General features: G+C 39.2%; 1 protein-coding gene across 1 annotated transcript in view; it reads left to right on the forward strand.

Moving 5' to 3' along the window:
- Nucleotides 1-16,234, forward strand: part of Cenpe (centromere protein E) — a 62,923-nt gene that overhangs the window by 22,872 nt on the left and 23,817 nt on the right. Inside the window, exons 22-35 of the mRNA XM_036191383.1 lie at nucleotides 1,462-1,776; nucleotides 1,897-2,169; nucleotides 2,283-2,438; nucleotides 3,696-3,899; nucleotides 4,950-5,108; nucleotides 6,776-7,051; nucleotides 7,177-7,320; nucleotides 8,302-8,574; nucleotides 10,904-11,062; nucleotides 11,232-11,516; nucleotides 13,682-13,969; nucleotides 14,405-14,563; nucleotides 14,763-15,044; nucleotides 15,942-16,100. Of these exons, the coding sequence (XP_036047276.1) occupies nucleotides 1,462-1,776; nucleotides 1,897-2,169; nucleotides 2,283-2,438; nucleotides 3,696-3,899; nucleotides 4,950-5,108; nucleotides 6,776-7,051; nucleotides 7,177-7,320; nucleotides 8,302-8,574; nucleotides 10,904-11,062; nucleotides 11,232-11,516; nucleotides 13,682-13,969; nucleotides 14,405-14,563; nucleotides 14,763-15,044; nucleotides 15,942-16,100 (3,132 nt within the window). The remainder of the gene's footprint in view (nucleotides 1-1,461; nucleotides 1,777-1,896; nucleotides 2,170-2,282; nucleotides 2,439-3,695; nucleotides 3,900-4,949; nucleotides 5,109-6,775; nucleotides 7,052-7,176; nucleotides 7,321-8,301; nucleotides 8,575-10,903; nucleotides 11,063-11,231; nucleotides 11,517-13,681; nucleotides 13,970-14,404; nucleotides 14,564-14,762; nucleotides 15,045-15,941; nucleotides 16,101-16,234) is intronic.

The raw sequence follows: 16,234 nt of genomic DNA on the forward strand, positions 1-16,234 counted from the left end.
GGGGAGGGAAAGTTTGCTTCAGGAGTTGGTCCCTAGTAGGTTTACCATGGTCTAGTGGATGGCTGCAGAGTCATGCATATGCCCAGGTGACTGGTTGGACTTAGAAAGTTACAAAACAAGAGGACACATGTTGGGAGAGGGATTTAAGGGAATCCAGGAGGAATTGGTAGGGGGCTGAATGTGATTTAAATACATTTTTTGTATGTGTGGAATCCTCAAAGACTAAATTTAAAATTCTGTATTCAAAAAATAGCAAGGGTTGGAGAGAGAGAGCTCACTGGTTATGAACACTGACTAATCCCCCCAAAGGAGCTAGGTTTGATCCCAGAACCCACATTGCAAATTACAACTTATCCTGTTAACTCCAGTTCCAAGGGAATCTGAAGCCTTGTTGTGACCTCCATGAACAACACTGCATTCAAATGGTACACAGATATACATACAGGCAAAACACCCAAACATGTAAAAATAGATGAATTTCAAAATAAAATACAGCAAGGTTAACACTGATAGTTTTTGCAGCTACTATAAATTTCCCTAGTAAAGGCATCTGTAAACGCACCTATCAGCTTCTCTGTCTATCTTTCAAAAAGAAATAAAAGGGCCAAGAATTTGAGTGCAAACTTTATGGCACACATCTTGCTAAAGAACTTGGAAAACTTATTTTATCTATCCTGTAAACAATAAGTCCCTTTACCACTCAGTGCATGAAAAGACCAGCAGGCCCCCAAATATAGTTGTCAGGCTAGTCGCTGAGCCACAATGGATGTGCCCCTAAGCCAGTCGCTAACTCTGCTTTTGTCCTTCTTTTTGGGGGCTATTTAGCTCTCTACTTTTCCTTTCACAGTGGTCGAACTACCCATAAATATATTGTGGGTTATTTAGTTATTTAAAATGATGCTTCATACATAATTCTTAAAAGCATAGTATATCCATAGATTAAATATTTAGAAATGACTTTAGTTGGGGGACAGAGATTTCAAATTTTGAGGAAAACCTGAAGTGCCTGCCACACAGTCACTTTACAGACTACTTTCAGATGCTAGCTAAGGAAATAGATAAGTCTCAGTTAGCTGTTTCTACTGACTCCTCCATGTATTCTTTACCTGGAGTCCAAAGACATCATGGACAAAAAGCATTTTAGATGGATTTAGGTGGCTAAATGAAGAGTTAATGACAAGAACATTGCCCTCTAATGTAGACAGTGTGCACTGTGCTCTGCTGTAGACAGAGCTGAATGACTGCGCTTTTCCAGTGTGCACTGTGTTCTGCTGTAGACAGAGCTGAATGGCTGCGCTTTTCCAGTGTGCACTGTGCTCTGCGTTCCGTCCTCAGCGCTGCAAATCAAATAACCACCATCCTCCGTCAGATCTTTACTAACTTGACAATTTTTTCAGAAAGTTGCTTCAGGGTATCTATCTTATTTTGCTAACATCCCTAAATCTTACTTCTTTTCCATAGCTGCATGAGAAATCTGAAGAGCTCTGTTTAATAACTGCAGAAAGAGAGAACTTGTTTTCTGAAGTAGCTCATAGAGACAGTAGAATTCAAGGTTTACTTGAAGAAATTGGAAACACTAAAGATGACCTTGCAGCTTCCCAGCTGAATTACAAAAACAGAGATGAAGCTTGCCAAACATTGAAAACCCTTCACATGGAACTTGAGCAAAAATATGAAGTGCTCTTGGAGGAGAAGGAGAGGATGAAGCAGGAAATAGGAACTCTCTCTAAAGAAGCAGAAAACCTTGGTTTAAGTTTGGATTCCTTGAAGGCCGAGGTTGGTACAGTCAACAAGAGAAATGGGCTTCTGTTTTCAAAGTCTCGTCTGCATGCACGTGTGTCTGTCTGTGTGTGATACAACGTTCTGCTTTTACTATATCACACTTTCTCTTTAAAGCTTTCTCACAAGACTCAAGAGCTTCAGCAGAAAACAAGTGAGGGTCAAGAATGGTTAAGTCAAATGGCGGAGCTGAGAGAGGGGTTAGACAGCAGAGACTCCAGCCTGCAGTCTGCAGAGAAGGAGAGGGCACTGCTCGCTGAGAAGCTTCAACAAACCTTGGAAGAAGTAAGAGCCTTAACTGAAGAAAAGGAAGACCTAAAGCAACTCCAAGCAAGCCTGCAAATGGAGAGGGACCAACTCCGAAGTGACATTCAGGACACTGTAAACATGGTATGGCCGACTGCTAGAACTGCAGAAGTCATGTTATGTATGATCAAGTAGTAACTATAAGGTTAGTGTGCTCGGCATACTAATGGAAATCGTTTTCTTTCTCTCTTACAAAGAATGTAGATACTCAAGAACAGTTACTAAATGCTCTTGAGTCTTTGAAACAACACCAAGAAACAATTAACATGCTGAAAATGAAAGCTGCTGAGGAAATGTCTGAGAATTTGCATATAAAGGACAGGGGAGGAAGTAGAGATGAAATTCAGCAGAAGGTAAAGAACGATGGTTGACTTTCCATATGCTTCTACAAGCTTTTCTTTAACGCAGACACTGCCTTGGTTCCCTGCAGTGATAGCGGTCCGTGACAGCACCAGAAACGTAAGTAGGAAAGTACACGACCACAGGGTGGAAGTGGGGGTCAAGACTGAGAATGAGGATAGCAAAATAATGCAAGGACAGAGGATGGCTGATAGTACAGCCCTGAGGTGACGGCAAGCTGTAAGAGTACTTTTAAAACCTCTCAGTGCCTAGGAAGACAGAATTGGAGACTAGGTGACACATGAGTTGAAAGGGACAAGATCATGAAGCATCTGGTAAAAATACTGGAAGTTTCGACTTTTTACAGAAGCCTGTTTTTTAACACTAGATTCTCCTACGCCTCCCTGAGTCATAGAGCATAACGAAATTGTGTTGTTTTCCCGGCACCGACTTACCTGCCTGAGGAATCATGTTTTCACCAAAACCCATGTTTACATACGATGCTTTCTTGTTGCTCTGACAAAATCCCTAACAAAAGCAATTCAGGGAAGAACAAACAAACAAACAAACAAAAAGGTCTAATTCACCATGACAGGGAACTTACGGCAGCAGAAGTGAGAGGTTAGGCACATCCTATTCCCAGCCAGGAAGCAAAGAGAGGTGAATGCTGTAGCTCAGCCCCCTTCCTCCAGGACCAGCCCTTGATGTACTGCCCACATGTTTCCCACTTTGATACAAAGTCTGTTGTTTCTTATTCCAACTATAACCATCAGCACTCACGGAAGCAAAGTCCTCAGTACTCTTTTTGTAGCAAAAAATAAAATAAAATAACCAGAATACTACCATTGTATAACTTAGAAAATGTTTAAAGAAGATGTGTAGACTGGAAAGGCATCTGTCTTGATTATCTAATCAGTTTGAATAAATGAATGTCCACAGAGTCAGGTTAACCTATTGTACATGAAAATTGCAATGTATATAGCTTCCTAGGCAGCTCTTATCCATGAATAGATCTAAAAATACCAGTTTTAGAGCCAGACCATTTGCATCCAAAGCTGGCTATATGCTCTCTGCATAATGCATAAATGAATTTAAGTTCCCTAATTACCAAATAGAGATAGGAAGAATGCCTAGCTCCTAAGGTTGTAAAGGAGACTAAGTGTGTTGATAAGAGACTAGTATTTGATACAAAATACAAGGGATAGATACTTCATTAATATTAAAGTAGTTGTTAATGACTTAAATTCTTCTTTAATGTGTTCATATTTTAGGTGGATGGCACAGATGAAGAACAGAGTCTGCCTGCTGAAAACACCCCGACATTGATTGCAGGTGGTAATGATAATGAGGTCACCGAGGAGCAGAGGAAAATACATTCTCTACTGCAGGAGAATAGTGGACTCCAGCAAACACTGGAAAGTATTATTGCAGAAAAGGAACAATTGAAGATGGACCTAAAGGAAAATATCGAGATGGTAGGATCTAGCTCTCTGCAGTTGGCTGTACATTTCTATCTGTTCACTTTAGATTTTATTAAGTTTATTCGGGTAGAATCTATATGCAATAGATATGTCATGGAAATGTAAGGTTGGATGACTTTTGACAAATGTCTCTGCCTAAATAGAACCACTGGGTGTTGTGTTAACTTGATAATAATTTGCCAGGTTGATTTTCAAATCAGCTCTACCATTTTACATTCCCGTCAACAAATACAATTCTGGTGGCTCTATATTTCCCCTTACCAACACTTTGTTTTCAATTTTAGGCATTCTTTTGCTAATGTACCTATTTTACTTTGCCTTTCCCTAACAAAAAGATACTGAACATTAATGATTTATTCTCTTAATGTGGCATTATACATAATTTTTTAAATTGCTTCCTAAATGCTTCTCTTTAATATTATAACTTTTAATTTTGTTTTAAGTCATTCATGTTTGCCAGTAACCCCTGGCTTGTTTTTTTTTTTGTTTTGTTTTTTGGTTTTGTTTTGTTTTTTGGTTTTTGGTTTTTTTTAACTGTTACAGGGCTCTAGAATCTGTAGGGTTGACATTAATAATTTAAGGAATTCACGGTGGGTCCAGTAGAACCTGACACTTTGTGCTGTTTCTATCTTCTGTATTTAGAATTGTCCGGTTTATCAACAAACTGAAAATTAGCATGCAAACACAAAATGTGTTCTTTGTAGACTTGTTATGTTTTGGTGGCCTTCATGTAGAGGCCTGTTGCTATGTGGCCTTCATGATGAAGTAGCCTACATCCTGCCAGCAAAGAGTGGGAACCATTTTGAGTTGACTGGTCATTTAACAGTGCTTGAATTCAAAGTCATGAAGCATAAGGAAAAAATTGTGACTTTAGTCTTTTGGCCACTGAAAGCAGCCTGACTTCACTTTACAGTTTCTTTTCTATGTATTATCACTTCAATTTATTCATTTTGAGTCAAAGGCAATTTTTGAGTTTTCCTGATTTCATAAAGGTAAACAAATATTATAAATGCTAATCTAGGACTTTTTTTTTTATAACTCTAGACTATTGAAAACCAGGAGGAATTAAGACTTCTTAGAGATGAACTCAAAAGGCAGCAAGAGATAGCTGCCCAGGAAAAAGAGGAAGCCACCAAAAAGAGCGAGGAGCTCTCCAGGGCGAGGGGGAGATTAGCAGAAGTAGAGGGAGAGTTAAAGGAAAAGGTGAGCTTCCTGTGCTGCCTTCCTGACTGTTCGTCCCGACCACACACGCTTTACTCTAAATTCTTTTTCTTCTACTCTTAAATTCAGGAATAGTGAATATCTCCAAACAGGAGAAGTATCAATGTTAACAGTTTGATGTTTCAATATGAATTGAATTCTTAATTCACATTCCTTGCAAAGATTGTATAACTATAACATCTTTAGGTAAGAGTCAGGCAGCCTTATATGATCCAAATTAATCATATAATATAGTCATCCATCAAAATTTATTGAGTACTACCATGGATTAGACGCCCTGCTGAGTACTTGGGATAGATCAGTCAACAAAGGTTCTCTCCATATGGAGTTGTGTTGGAGTTTCTTTGAAATGTAAGACTGTTGACTGTCACCATCTTGGACGCTAACAGGTCTCTGACTCACTGGTAAAGAGAAGTGCTGTTGTGAGACCTGAGACTGTGACAGGTGACTCGGTGACTCAAATACACTCAAAGTCCCTTCTGTTCAGGATGAGGGCAGCGCCACTGCTTGATGACACACCATACCTTGTGCCGCTGTGTCTTTTCATACTCCTAAGAAGTGAAATCAACAGCTGGTAATAGTTGATGCTCTTGAGTTTATTTGGGTCATTCCATAACCATCCTGTTAAAAGTAAAAGATGATGGGAAGCTAGGCGTGGTCACTCATATCTGTAATCCCTCCAGTTTGGAGGCTGAGAAAGGGGATCGCTGTAAATTTGACACAAGCCTGGACTTGATAGTGTGTTCTAAGCCAGCCTGGGCCACAGCATGAGACTGTCTCTAAATAAACAAATGATATTGTGTATATTATTTATTTGTATCACAGGGAATTATGGTTCTGTATTGGTATATTTTAGTCTTGGCTTTTTAGTTTATTTTGTCTTTTAACCTTGATCAACCTCTGTAAGTTCCAAGGTTATACCAGAATTACCATAAAGTTAGTAGCTTACAAGATAAGAAATGCATTCTGTCACTGTTCTTTCTTTCTTTCTTTGTGTGTGTGGGGGGGGGGGGGGGGGGGGGGTGATGTGTGTTTGTGTTGAGACAGGGTCTCGATAAGTAGCTCTGGCTGTCCTTGAACTCACTGTGTAGCCCAGGCTGGCCCTGAATCACTGAGATCCACCAGCCTCTGGCTCCTCAGTGCTGAGATTGAAGGTGCAGGGCTCTCTGTGCTGCATTGTCACCGTTCTTGGTCCTTAGGTTTAAAAGTTGAAGTGTCAGTGTTCCTTTGGATGGCTGAGTGAAGAGGCCTTCTTTGCTTCTAAGTAGTATCTGATAGCTCCCAGCTGCCTTGGGCTGCAGCACTCTAGTCTCTGATGCTATTTTTCCATAATCTGTTTTTCCAGGTTTCTCTGTGTCCTTCTCTGTCATGATTTGAAGGACCACTGTAATCCAAAAGAATCTAGTCTCAACACTTAAAATTATATGTGTAAAAGTCACTTTCCAATCAAGTTCACATTCTCAGCTTCTAGATGGTCCTGACCTGTTTAACCCACCATAAACATGGTGTTTAAGGGCTAGTTTACTTTTAATGCTGCTTGTCTGTTTGCATTGATGTAGACAATGTTCTGTTAATGGTACTACATAAAAATTTGACAAAATATCTGCAACATGATAATTATAAAAAAAAAAAAAATTGTCCCTCCTAAGAACCAGAAACTCCAAGAAAAACAGCAGTTACTTCTTAGTACACAAGAAGATGTGAATAGGATGCAGGAAAAGATGACTGAAATGGAGAGCTTAAAGAATGAATTTAAGAACCAAGGATTGGCATTGGAACGCATGGAAACAGAGAAACTTGAGTTGGCTCAGAAACTTCATGATAATTGTGAGAAGATGAGATCTATAACCAAAGAAAGAAATGATCTGAAGGAATTGCAGGAATCATTTGAAATAGAAAAAAGACAACTTAAAGAACATGCTACAGTAAGTAATACTGTAGCCTTTTCTTTATCCATTAAATGTTTCTTTAGAAACCCAGTCATCTGGCAAGAGGGAGGGCAGTGTTGAGCAAAGGCTAAACATTCTTTACATTTCCTTTACTGACTAAGGGCCTACAAACAGAACTAAACATTGCTCACACACATCTGAAAGAGCACCAAGAAATCATCAACGAGCTAAGAAGTGTGTCTGAGAAAGATGAACTAGCAAGCACTCAGGACACAGGAAAGTTCAATGCCAAACTGCAAGGAAAGGTATGTCATTTTTTTCCTCATGTCCTTGGCCACGTCTTCCTTCCTCTTTGAAGGAAAATAACTAATGAATGATATATTCATTGTGTAAGAATTTGTTTACTATCTGCTGTGATAGACATAGTCTGGGTTACAGATAAAATGGGGAAAGTCAGGTATGTTGGTGCATACCCATAACCTCAGAACTTGGGAGGTGAAGCAGGAGAATCAGGAGTTCAAGACCAACCTGGACTCCACAGAGAGTTTAAGGATAGTCTGATCTATTTAAGATCTTGTCTTACCAAAGAAACTAAAGGAAAACAGTGATAACAGGGACAAATCCTTCTCGATCTGTAGTAGAATAATGAGCAATCAAATGAATAAGATACCATCAAAGAATTATAAATTCTGTGGAAAAGATGACATTGGGATAACTGGGCAACCTGCTCTCTGCCAAGCATTGAAACTACTGTATAATAAAACAGATCTTTTTGTCAATGTATATACGTGTTTAAACAGTTCTCCGATTCTAATGTAGTGCCTGTAGAAATATGATATACAAAGTTACATTCCACTAGTTATTACAGTGAATAGGGAATCAGTGTGCACAAACAGAAAACTTGGGAGATATCATTTGAATTCAGCAAAAGATGGGGACTATCCATTTATTGGAATGTTCATAAACACCTAAGACGATTTCCTTTTTTGCTTATAATTTGAGTACCAGTCTAGAAATTCAGTATGTAACTGACTGAGTTAATAGTGTGATGATAATATATAAAGATTGGTTCAGCTTCGGGTCTAAGATGGAAAGAAAGCATGCAGACTGAAAGTAGACATCACATAGAATCAAAGGGATTGACAGTGAGTGTTCAATGGCTTACTGATCTAAGGGAGACTCTAAGATTCAAGGTCACGTTCATTGATGGATAAAATCTCCTGACCTTTTCTATTGGAAAAATGTAATCTCTAGATAGTAACTTTGTGCTTTATGAATATCACAAGATCCCAGAGCTGCAAGAACAAGAGCTGCTTTCTAATGTGAAAGAAGTCGGAGAGGTTCCAGAAAAAGTGAATGAACTGAAGCCGTTGGAAGAACACTCCAGAACACTGGATTCAGAGCCACCAGAGAACATAGAAAGACTTGCGCTGAGTGAGAAACTTCAGGAAGAGATCAGATGTCTCACTGAAGAGAGGGACGGCCTAAAAATGGCACTAGAAGCACTTCATGTCGAATGTGCCCAGTGGAGGGAAGATGCCAGGAAAGCTTTGGCTAAAGTGAGTCTTTGTTTTGTTTTGTTTTGTTTTGTTTTGAGATAGTCTCACGAAACCAGACTTGGCCTTGAACTCATTCTCCTGCCTCCCCTTCCCCAGTTCTAGGATACAGGCATATGTACCACTCTGCTTAGATAAAATGAGTTTCTTTCTTCCATCTTAACTAGTCTTTTATCAAAATTAAGTTCTTAGAAAAGGGTTGCTTGTGTCACATTTAAAAACTTCACTACTAGGGCGGGGGAGGGGGAGGACAGGGGAACCCATGGCTGATGTATAAAATTAAAACACAAATATAATAATAATAAAAAAACCTTACTGCTAACTTTCTGCAAATGTTTATTAATCATGGAGTGTCAGCAAACAGAGTAATTAGAAATTGCTCCTGAATGTAAAGAAATGATTGAAACTGTCCAAACACCTTGTTCTTAAGTATTCAGAATTGACTTAGAAGAACCAGTGCTTTAGTCACAGAAAAAGGGAAAGCAGAAAGAAATACTTTCTTTCTCTCTCCATGCTATCCATGGTGCTCGGCAACTGTATGTAATCTCAGCAGTCTGGAATTCTGAGACAAATAAGGAAGATGATGTATTAAATTGTCAACAAACCTTTTCTCTTATACGGTATTACCGTCTTCTTCATTGCTTCTGTTAGAAACCTGGAAATCATCCTGCTCTTACTTTGTCTTCCCCTTCACTCACTCTGTAATACAGTTTCCAAACCTTGTTGGAGGGGTGTGTGCACATGCACCCAACCTGCATTAAAACCCTCCCATTTTTCTATCCACATTACCAATACCCTTATACAGTATTACTATTATTTCTTTGTAGCTTCCTATATTTTTTGTTTTAGATTTATTTTTATTAATTTATGTGTATATGTGTTTTGCCTGCTTGTACATCTGTTTACCACATGCATGCCTGGTGCCCAAGGAAGTGATGCACTTCTGTGTGGGTGCTGGGAATTGAACCCAGGTCCTTTTCAACAAGTACTCTTTTAACCACTGAGCCAACCAACTCTCCCATCCCCTTACATTCATTCTTACACTTGTCTAACACAGTTCTCATTCTGAGACAAAGTGATGCTTTCTTGAATTTGTTCACTATATTACTGTTACTCTTTAAAAACTAGAACCCACTGCATGGCCCGTGAGGCCCGGGACCGTAGAGCCTGCCGGTGTCTAGCCTTCTACAGCTCTCCCTTCCTGGGATGCTCTCTGTACTTCCTGTGCTCTTCTGTACTTCTCAGGAATTTCTACTGCTCCGATCATTTCTCCGCCTGCAGTACGTACACACCTTTGTGTACCTAGTGTTTTCATCCCCCACCTCTCAGTTTTCTGTCCTCTCGGAAGCCGTTCCTAATCACCCATGATATAATAAGTATGTTTGGCATTAATGCCCTAAGTAGCCTATCTCTTCTATTTGGTGAAATTTGGCATAGTATCTGTCTTTTCCCCATAAAGTATGATTCTGGCAGAAAGAATCACAGAAAGAAAGGAAAAAAAAAAAACTTAACCATTTTATCTCTAGCCTTTGTCTAATGGGATACATGACAAAACAGTGAGTCCTTAAATAAAACATATTAACTACCTAGGGAATGGGAGAAAGTTACTCTGTAAATGAATGAGCTCTTGGATCCTATCTTTAACACATAAGAAAATGACTAATTTCTTTCCTTCTATAGTTATCTTTAGTTATCAAAGGTATTGTCTTGGAATCCCCTTAAGATGCAAGAAGCACCCCACGAACAGGAGCAGTTCTTCACTGTGGGAGGAAAGGGCAGGGAGACGGCAGAAATGATGAGTGAGGTGTAACCGTTGGTGAGCGGTGCAAAGGCAGAGAGGCGGCGTCGAGCATCGCTGAGAGAAGAAATAGAAATGCTCGACTTGGGAAAAGGACAAATATTTAGAATGTATCTAGGGATTATGCTGGCTTAGTAAAAAGATGTTTATAGGTTCTCCTCCCAAGATCCATGACTTCACCAGCCATCAGTAGTTGGCCAGGTTTCCAGTACCGGGTGTGAGTTCCCTCTTTTTGAGGGGCAATTAAGTCTAATTAGAGAGCTGTGGTTGCTGCCAGTGCGTGCTTGCCACTCCTGCACCCTCAGGTCATTGTACTGTACTGGTCAAAGGAGAAAGGTGAACTGTTGTGCCTGCAGCAGGCTCTCCAAACACAGCATCCCAGAGCTGTTACAACTAAGATAGTTTCCTCTTTGCTCTGTATTTCTCAAAATTTATAAGCAACGCTTTTCCTTATTGCTAAATCTTTTCAAAAAGGAGTTATACTATAATTGTTATATTTCCATAAACATCTTGGAATTTTCTCTAATACTAAAGCATCTAGAGACTGAAGAGGAACTTAACATTGCTCATTGTTGCCTGAAAGAGCGAGAGGAAAAAATGGACACACTAAGAGTGAGCCTCTCCCAGAAGGAAACGGAGCTGTCAAGTATTCGTTTACAGCTAGAGTCGGCCACTGATGCACTAGAGAGAAAGGTAAATTGAGGGTGAAAAGCAATGGGAGGAAACTTGAAGGACATCGCTGACTGGAAGACTGCTATTTACATAATAATTGTTTTGGAACCTGTTTTATATCCCCCCTGGGAGGAAGAGAGAGAGAGAGTTTGGTATTTGTGCTAATAATTTATTTCATCATCATTTGAAGGTTCAAGAACTTGATGAGAAACAGGAACAACTTAACATAAAAGAAACTAGTGAGTCTCAAGAGAAAATGAAAGAACTAGACAAAGTCAAGGCGCTTCTCCTAGCCAAGGACTCAGCACTGCAGAGGATGGAAAGTGACAGGCTCCAGTTGACCAAACAAGTAGAAGACAGTCGAGAGGAAGTGAAAATTCTAATTAAGGAAAGAGATGAACTGAGAAGAACACGAGAGGCTCTTCATGTGGAAGTCGAACAACAGAAAGAAAACATTAAAGAAATTGGTGCTAAGGTAAGTCTGCTAATTTGGAGGACACAAAAAAAATAGGACTAAGATGATTGTGATGTCACCTATTAAGTTTTATTAATTTTTCTGTAATGATTAAAGGGAGCTGAAAACTGTTCACATTCATTTGAATGACTACATAGAAATTACTGGCTCAAGGAAGGTTTCAGGAAAGACAGGTCAAGCAGCAGGTACTGGGAGGCATTTAGGAAAGTCAAATGCTGAGGTACAGGAAGGAGGCCTTCCTTGTCAAGTGGAGAAGCACATGTACTTAGTTATTCTTTCCTTCCCTCTCTCATCGAAGAAAGCACAGCACACGACAGACTAAATTGTAGCTGGAAGTTCTCCTGTGTCCCTCCCAGTCCGCAGCTCCTCAGACAGAGGCTTGTATTAATTATAAACTGTATGGCCATTAGTCAGGCTCATTACTGACCAGCTTTACACTTAAATTAACCCATAAATTCTTTTTTCTTTTTCCTTTTTTTTTTTTTTTTTTTTTTGTTTGTTTGTTTGTTTGTTTGTGGGTGGGGGGAGCTGAGGATCGAACCCCAGGCCGCTCTACCACTGAGCTAAATCCCCAACCCTATAAATTCTTACCTATTTTTAGTCACATGACTTGGTACCTTTTCTCAGTTCTGCTTTGTCATCTTGCTTCCTCTGTGTCTGGCTGGTGGCTCCTGACTCTGCTCTTTCTCTTCCCAGCATTCCTTTAGTCTGCTCGCCCCACCTATACTTCCTGCCTGGCTACTGGCCAATCAGCATTTTATTAAACCAGTGTACAAAAGCATTATCTCAGCATTTCCCCCTTTTCTGTTTAATTAAAAAGGAAGGTTTTAGGGCTGGAGAGATGGCTCAGTGGTTAAGAGCACTGACTGCTCTTCCAGAGGTCCTGAGTTCAATTCCCAGCAACCACTTGTAATGGGATCTGGCGCCCTCTTCTGGCCCGCAGGGACACATGCAGGCAGAACACTGTAGCTGTATACATAATAAATAAATAAATCTTAAAAAAAAAAAAAAAAGGAAGGTTTTAACTAGTAAAATTACATATAACAAACAGTTATCAAGCAAGAATTACAATACAATATCTAGTCTATTTGTATTTGGTACAATTAAAGAAAATTTTCTATCCTATATTTGTGAGTCTAAAGTTTCTAATTTATCTTTTATCATAACTTAGCAAAATTATAACTATAACTATTTAGTCTTCAACTATACCAGAGACACCAGAAGTAATATAGTAATATAGTATAATATAGTAAATAGTAATATACTATTACCTAAGTAAACAGGAAATGCATTGTAAGCAACTTCCAAAAATCTAGAAAGACAGAGACAGCTGGCTGCCTGGACAGTCACCCAAAGTTCATCTGCAATGTTGGGACATCCATCTTTAGCCAGTAGGACTTGAGTTAACTGCTTCTCTGTGTGTCCATTAGAGTATCTGGCAGTCTCCTCTGTGAAGCAGGAACCTGAAAAGTTCAGTGGTCACCTTCCTATGGGTCCTGCATGTCTAGTCGATACAACATTTTGTCAAGCAGTCCAGGCAAGAACTGTTTCTTGCCCAAATGGCTATTTTTGCCAAGAAGATAAACTCTCCATATGGAGTGTCTTCGATGCCCATCTTTCTCCATGAAGTAAATCGGTGCTGCCAGGAGCAGATGTGTCTCACTGTCCAGAAAGTCTTAAGTTTTAAATTTAAAACATTTTAAATGCCGTATTCTGTAGGTCTTTGAAGTGTTTGAAGATTACCTACCTAACTGAAATATATCTCCGCATATCTATAAAACCTAAGTAACATGACTATAAGTTTGACTATTGTAGATGACTATTAATTTGTATTTCTTAATTATATGTTACAATTTTAATGAGCTGCACAAACATAATACCTTAAACAAGAGTAGAAGTATACATACAGTATAACAAAATTAATTTTAACTTTAAATTTGTATCAGTAAACTAAAATCCATAGCAACATAAAACATTTTAAACAAGTTGTTGCTCTTTAAAAGTAGATTCAATAGTCTACCCTTTTATCCTATCACATCTATATTCTATATTTCTATATCACTAAATGGAAAAGTTTCTGCCTTAATGTGGGAATACATCTTCCTTTCTCTTGAAAACTAACAAAGCCCACTTCTGTGTACCTGTGACCTAACTTATTTCCTCAGCTCCAAGAACTTCAGGACAAAGAGCATGAATGTCTTGCAATGGAGACTATTAATGAAACTCAAGGATGTAGATATGAAGTGGAATGCCTGAGCAAGCAGTTGGAGGACCAAAAGTCAACTCTAGAAAGGGTGGAAATGCAGAATGTAAACTTGACTCAAAGACTTCATGAAGCCCTTGAAGAAATGGGATCTGTAGCAAAGGAAAGAGATGAGTTTAGGAGTGCGGAAGAGCATCTCACAGTAGAGAGAGACCAGCTGAAGGAGAGCCTTAAAGAGACAGTAACTAGAGTGAGTTGCCATCTTTATGCCGTCATGCAGCTTAATGTCCAGTTGACACTGGGCTTGAGGTGGGCAAAGTATAAAATTGGTCCTGAGAGTCTACTTGTAACTGTTTACACTCTACACATAGGCACAGTCCTGCAAAGGTATTTGTAGCACATTCACACCATCCATTAATAGGGACTAACTAGTATAATAAACAGTGTATTTGGATCATGGAATGCTGTGCCTTAGCTAACAAAGTAGACTGACACCATTTGTAGTGTCCTATCCTGGGGAAAGATAAGTTGACCGTGGTTCAACTAGAGTATGTGGTCACACCCCAAAGCAGCTCAAGAGAGTGAAGACCAGGAGACCTGAGAGCACAAGAAGACTTTTACTTCCTTTTGTATAGCTTATGTTTGAAATGTATTTCTTCAATCCTTTCTTTTCCTACTAATTAAGGGTCTGGAAAAAGAGGAGGAGCTGAGAGTTGCCTATGAGCATCTGCAGGAGCACCAGGAGACTATCAGCAAGCTCAGAGAGAGTGTGTCTGATAAGGCAGATGAAATATCACGTATTCAAGGGGATTTAGCACATACACATGCTGCGCTAGAAACACAGGTATTTTTTCATCTGAATAGTTAGAAAATGGAGTCAGACAGATCTTCTGTATAATGAAACAGGAAACAGGCTGTGAACCTGTCTAAATTTAAAACACAAGATTTGTTGCTTCAATTTTAAGACTGTTGTTGTTGGGGGTGGGGGGTGTTGTTAATATGTTCAATGCCAATGCTCTAACTTATTATATGGTTGTATTAAGAGCCAAGAACTCCAGGAAAAAGCACATCAACTTTCTCAAGTGAAAGCTGAGCTCAGGGAAAGTATGGATCAAATGGAGCAATTGAAGAAGCAGCTAGAAGCCCAGAATTCAACTCTGGAGAACATAGAAATAGAGAAGTTAAAATTGACTCAACAAGTTTATGAAAACCTTGAAGAAATACGACTTGTTACTAAGGAAAATGATGACCTAAAAATTATGGATGAAGCCCTCAGAATACAGCGAGACGAACTGAGGAAGAGTCTTCACCAACTGGAAGCAAGTGTAAGTTCCCATCCTGCCCTTGCAGGTTTCCGAGTCATCCGGGGAGTGGGAGGGTGGGAGTCCATCCTGGCAGCAGAGGGAAGGCAGGCAGTTTGGTATTCCTGAACTTCTTGAATTCAGCATTTCTCTATGGAATTTTAACCTAGGTATATACTGATTTCGGTTGTTAAAGAATTGTGTGTGTGTGTGTGTGTGTGTGTGTGTGTGTGTGTGTGTGTGTGTGTATATATATATGCAAGTGAGTGTATGCATAAACATGTACAAACAGATCACAAAGTTGCTTGGTTATATCAGTTTGTGATAAAAATAGAAAACCGCCTTAATGTGTCTTAGGAAGAAACTGGTAAATACAAGCAATATGCCAAGATCCTGTACAAGTTGGTTGGTCTCAATGTCTCATAAGCACATTAAGAGGGAAGCAGTTTGTTAAGTAAAATGTGTATTATGTTGGCCTCTTGAAGTAAGAGTATGGAAAAATGAAATGGGAAGGAAAGGTCTATGGATTTCTAACAATAAAGAACATTAAGTAGTAAAAGCAGCCCCCTCCTCTCTCTGGTAAGGGTCATCGGGTAAAGCATTTGCTGCACCAGCCTGATGATCTGAGTTTATTCCCCAGAACCTGTGTAAAGGAAGGAGGGGGGAAACAGACACCACAGAGCTGGCCATTGAATTCATGTGATGCTTTCACATACAATAGTAATAATAATAATAATTAAGGTAATTTTTAAAAAGGAGTTAAAACAGACTGTCCCACTCAATATTGCTTGTACAAGGTCTTGAGTTCAACTCCCAAGTTCACAACAAAAAAGAAGTAAAAACATGATTTTTTTTAAGCTAAGAAAATATATCACTTTTAAAAATACTATTTAATGTTGAGATATGTTCCTGTTTTAAAAGGATCTAGAAAAGGAAGAGAAACTAAGAATTGTTCACATGGATCTGAAAGAGCACCAAGAAACCATTGACAGACTTAGAGGGATTGTGTCCAAGAAGACAGATGAAGTATCAAATATGAAAATGGAATTGGAAGATGCAAATATTAAATTACAAGAAAAGGTATTGATTGGGCATCCTATTTGTTCATGCCTAAAAGCCTTGGGGGTTATAAAGTTTCAGCCGTACTGGGAAACAGTTTGGCAGTATTCACTGTAAGGCGTAGCGTTTCCTTTCCTTGGGTATGTACTGAAAAG

This window comes from Onychomys torridus, chromosome 6 (genome assembly GCF_903995425.1).
Source record: "Onychomys torridus chromosome 6, mOncTor1.1, whole genome shotgun sequence".
In the NCBI taxonomy this organism is placed as follows: domain Eukaryota; kingdom Metazoa; phylum Chordata; class Mammalia; order Rodentia; family Cricetidae; genus Onychomys; species Onychomys torridus.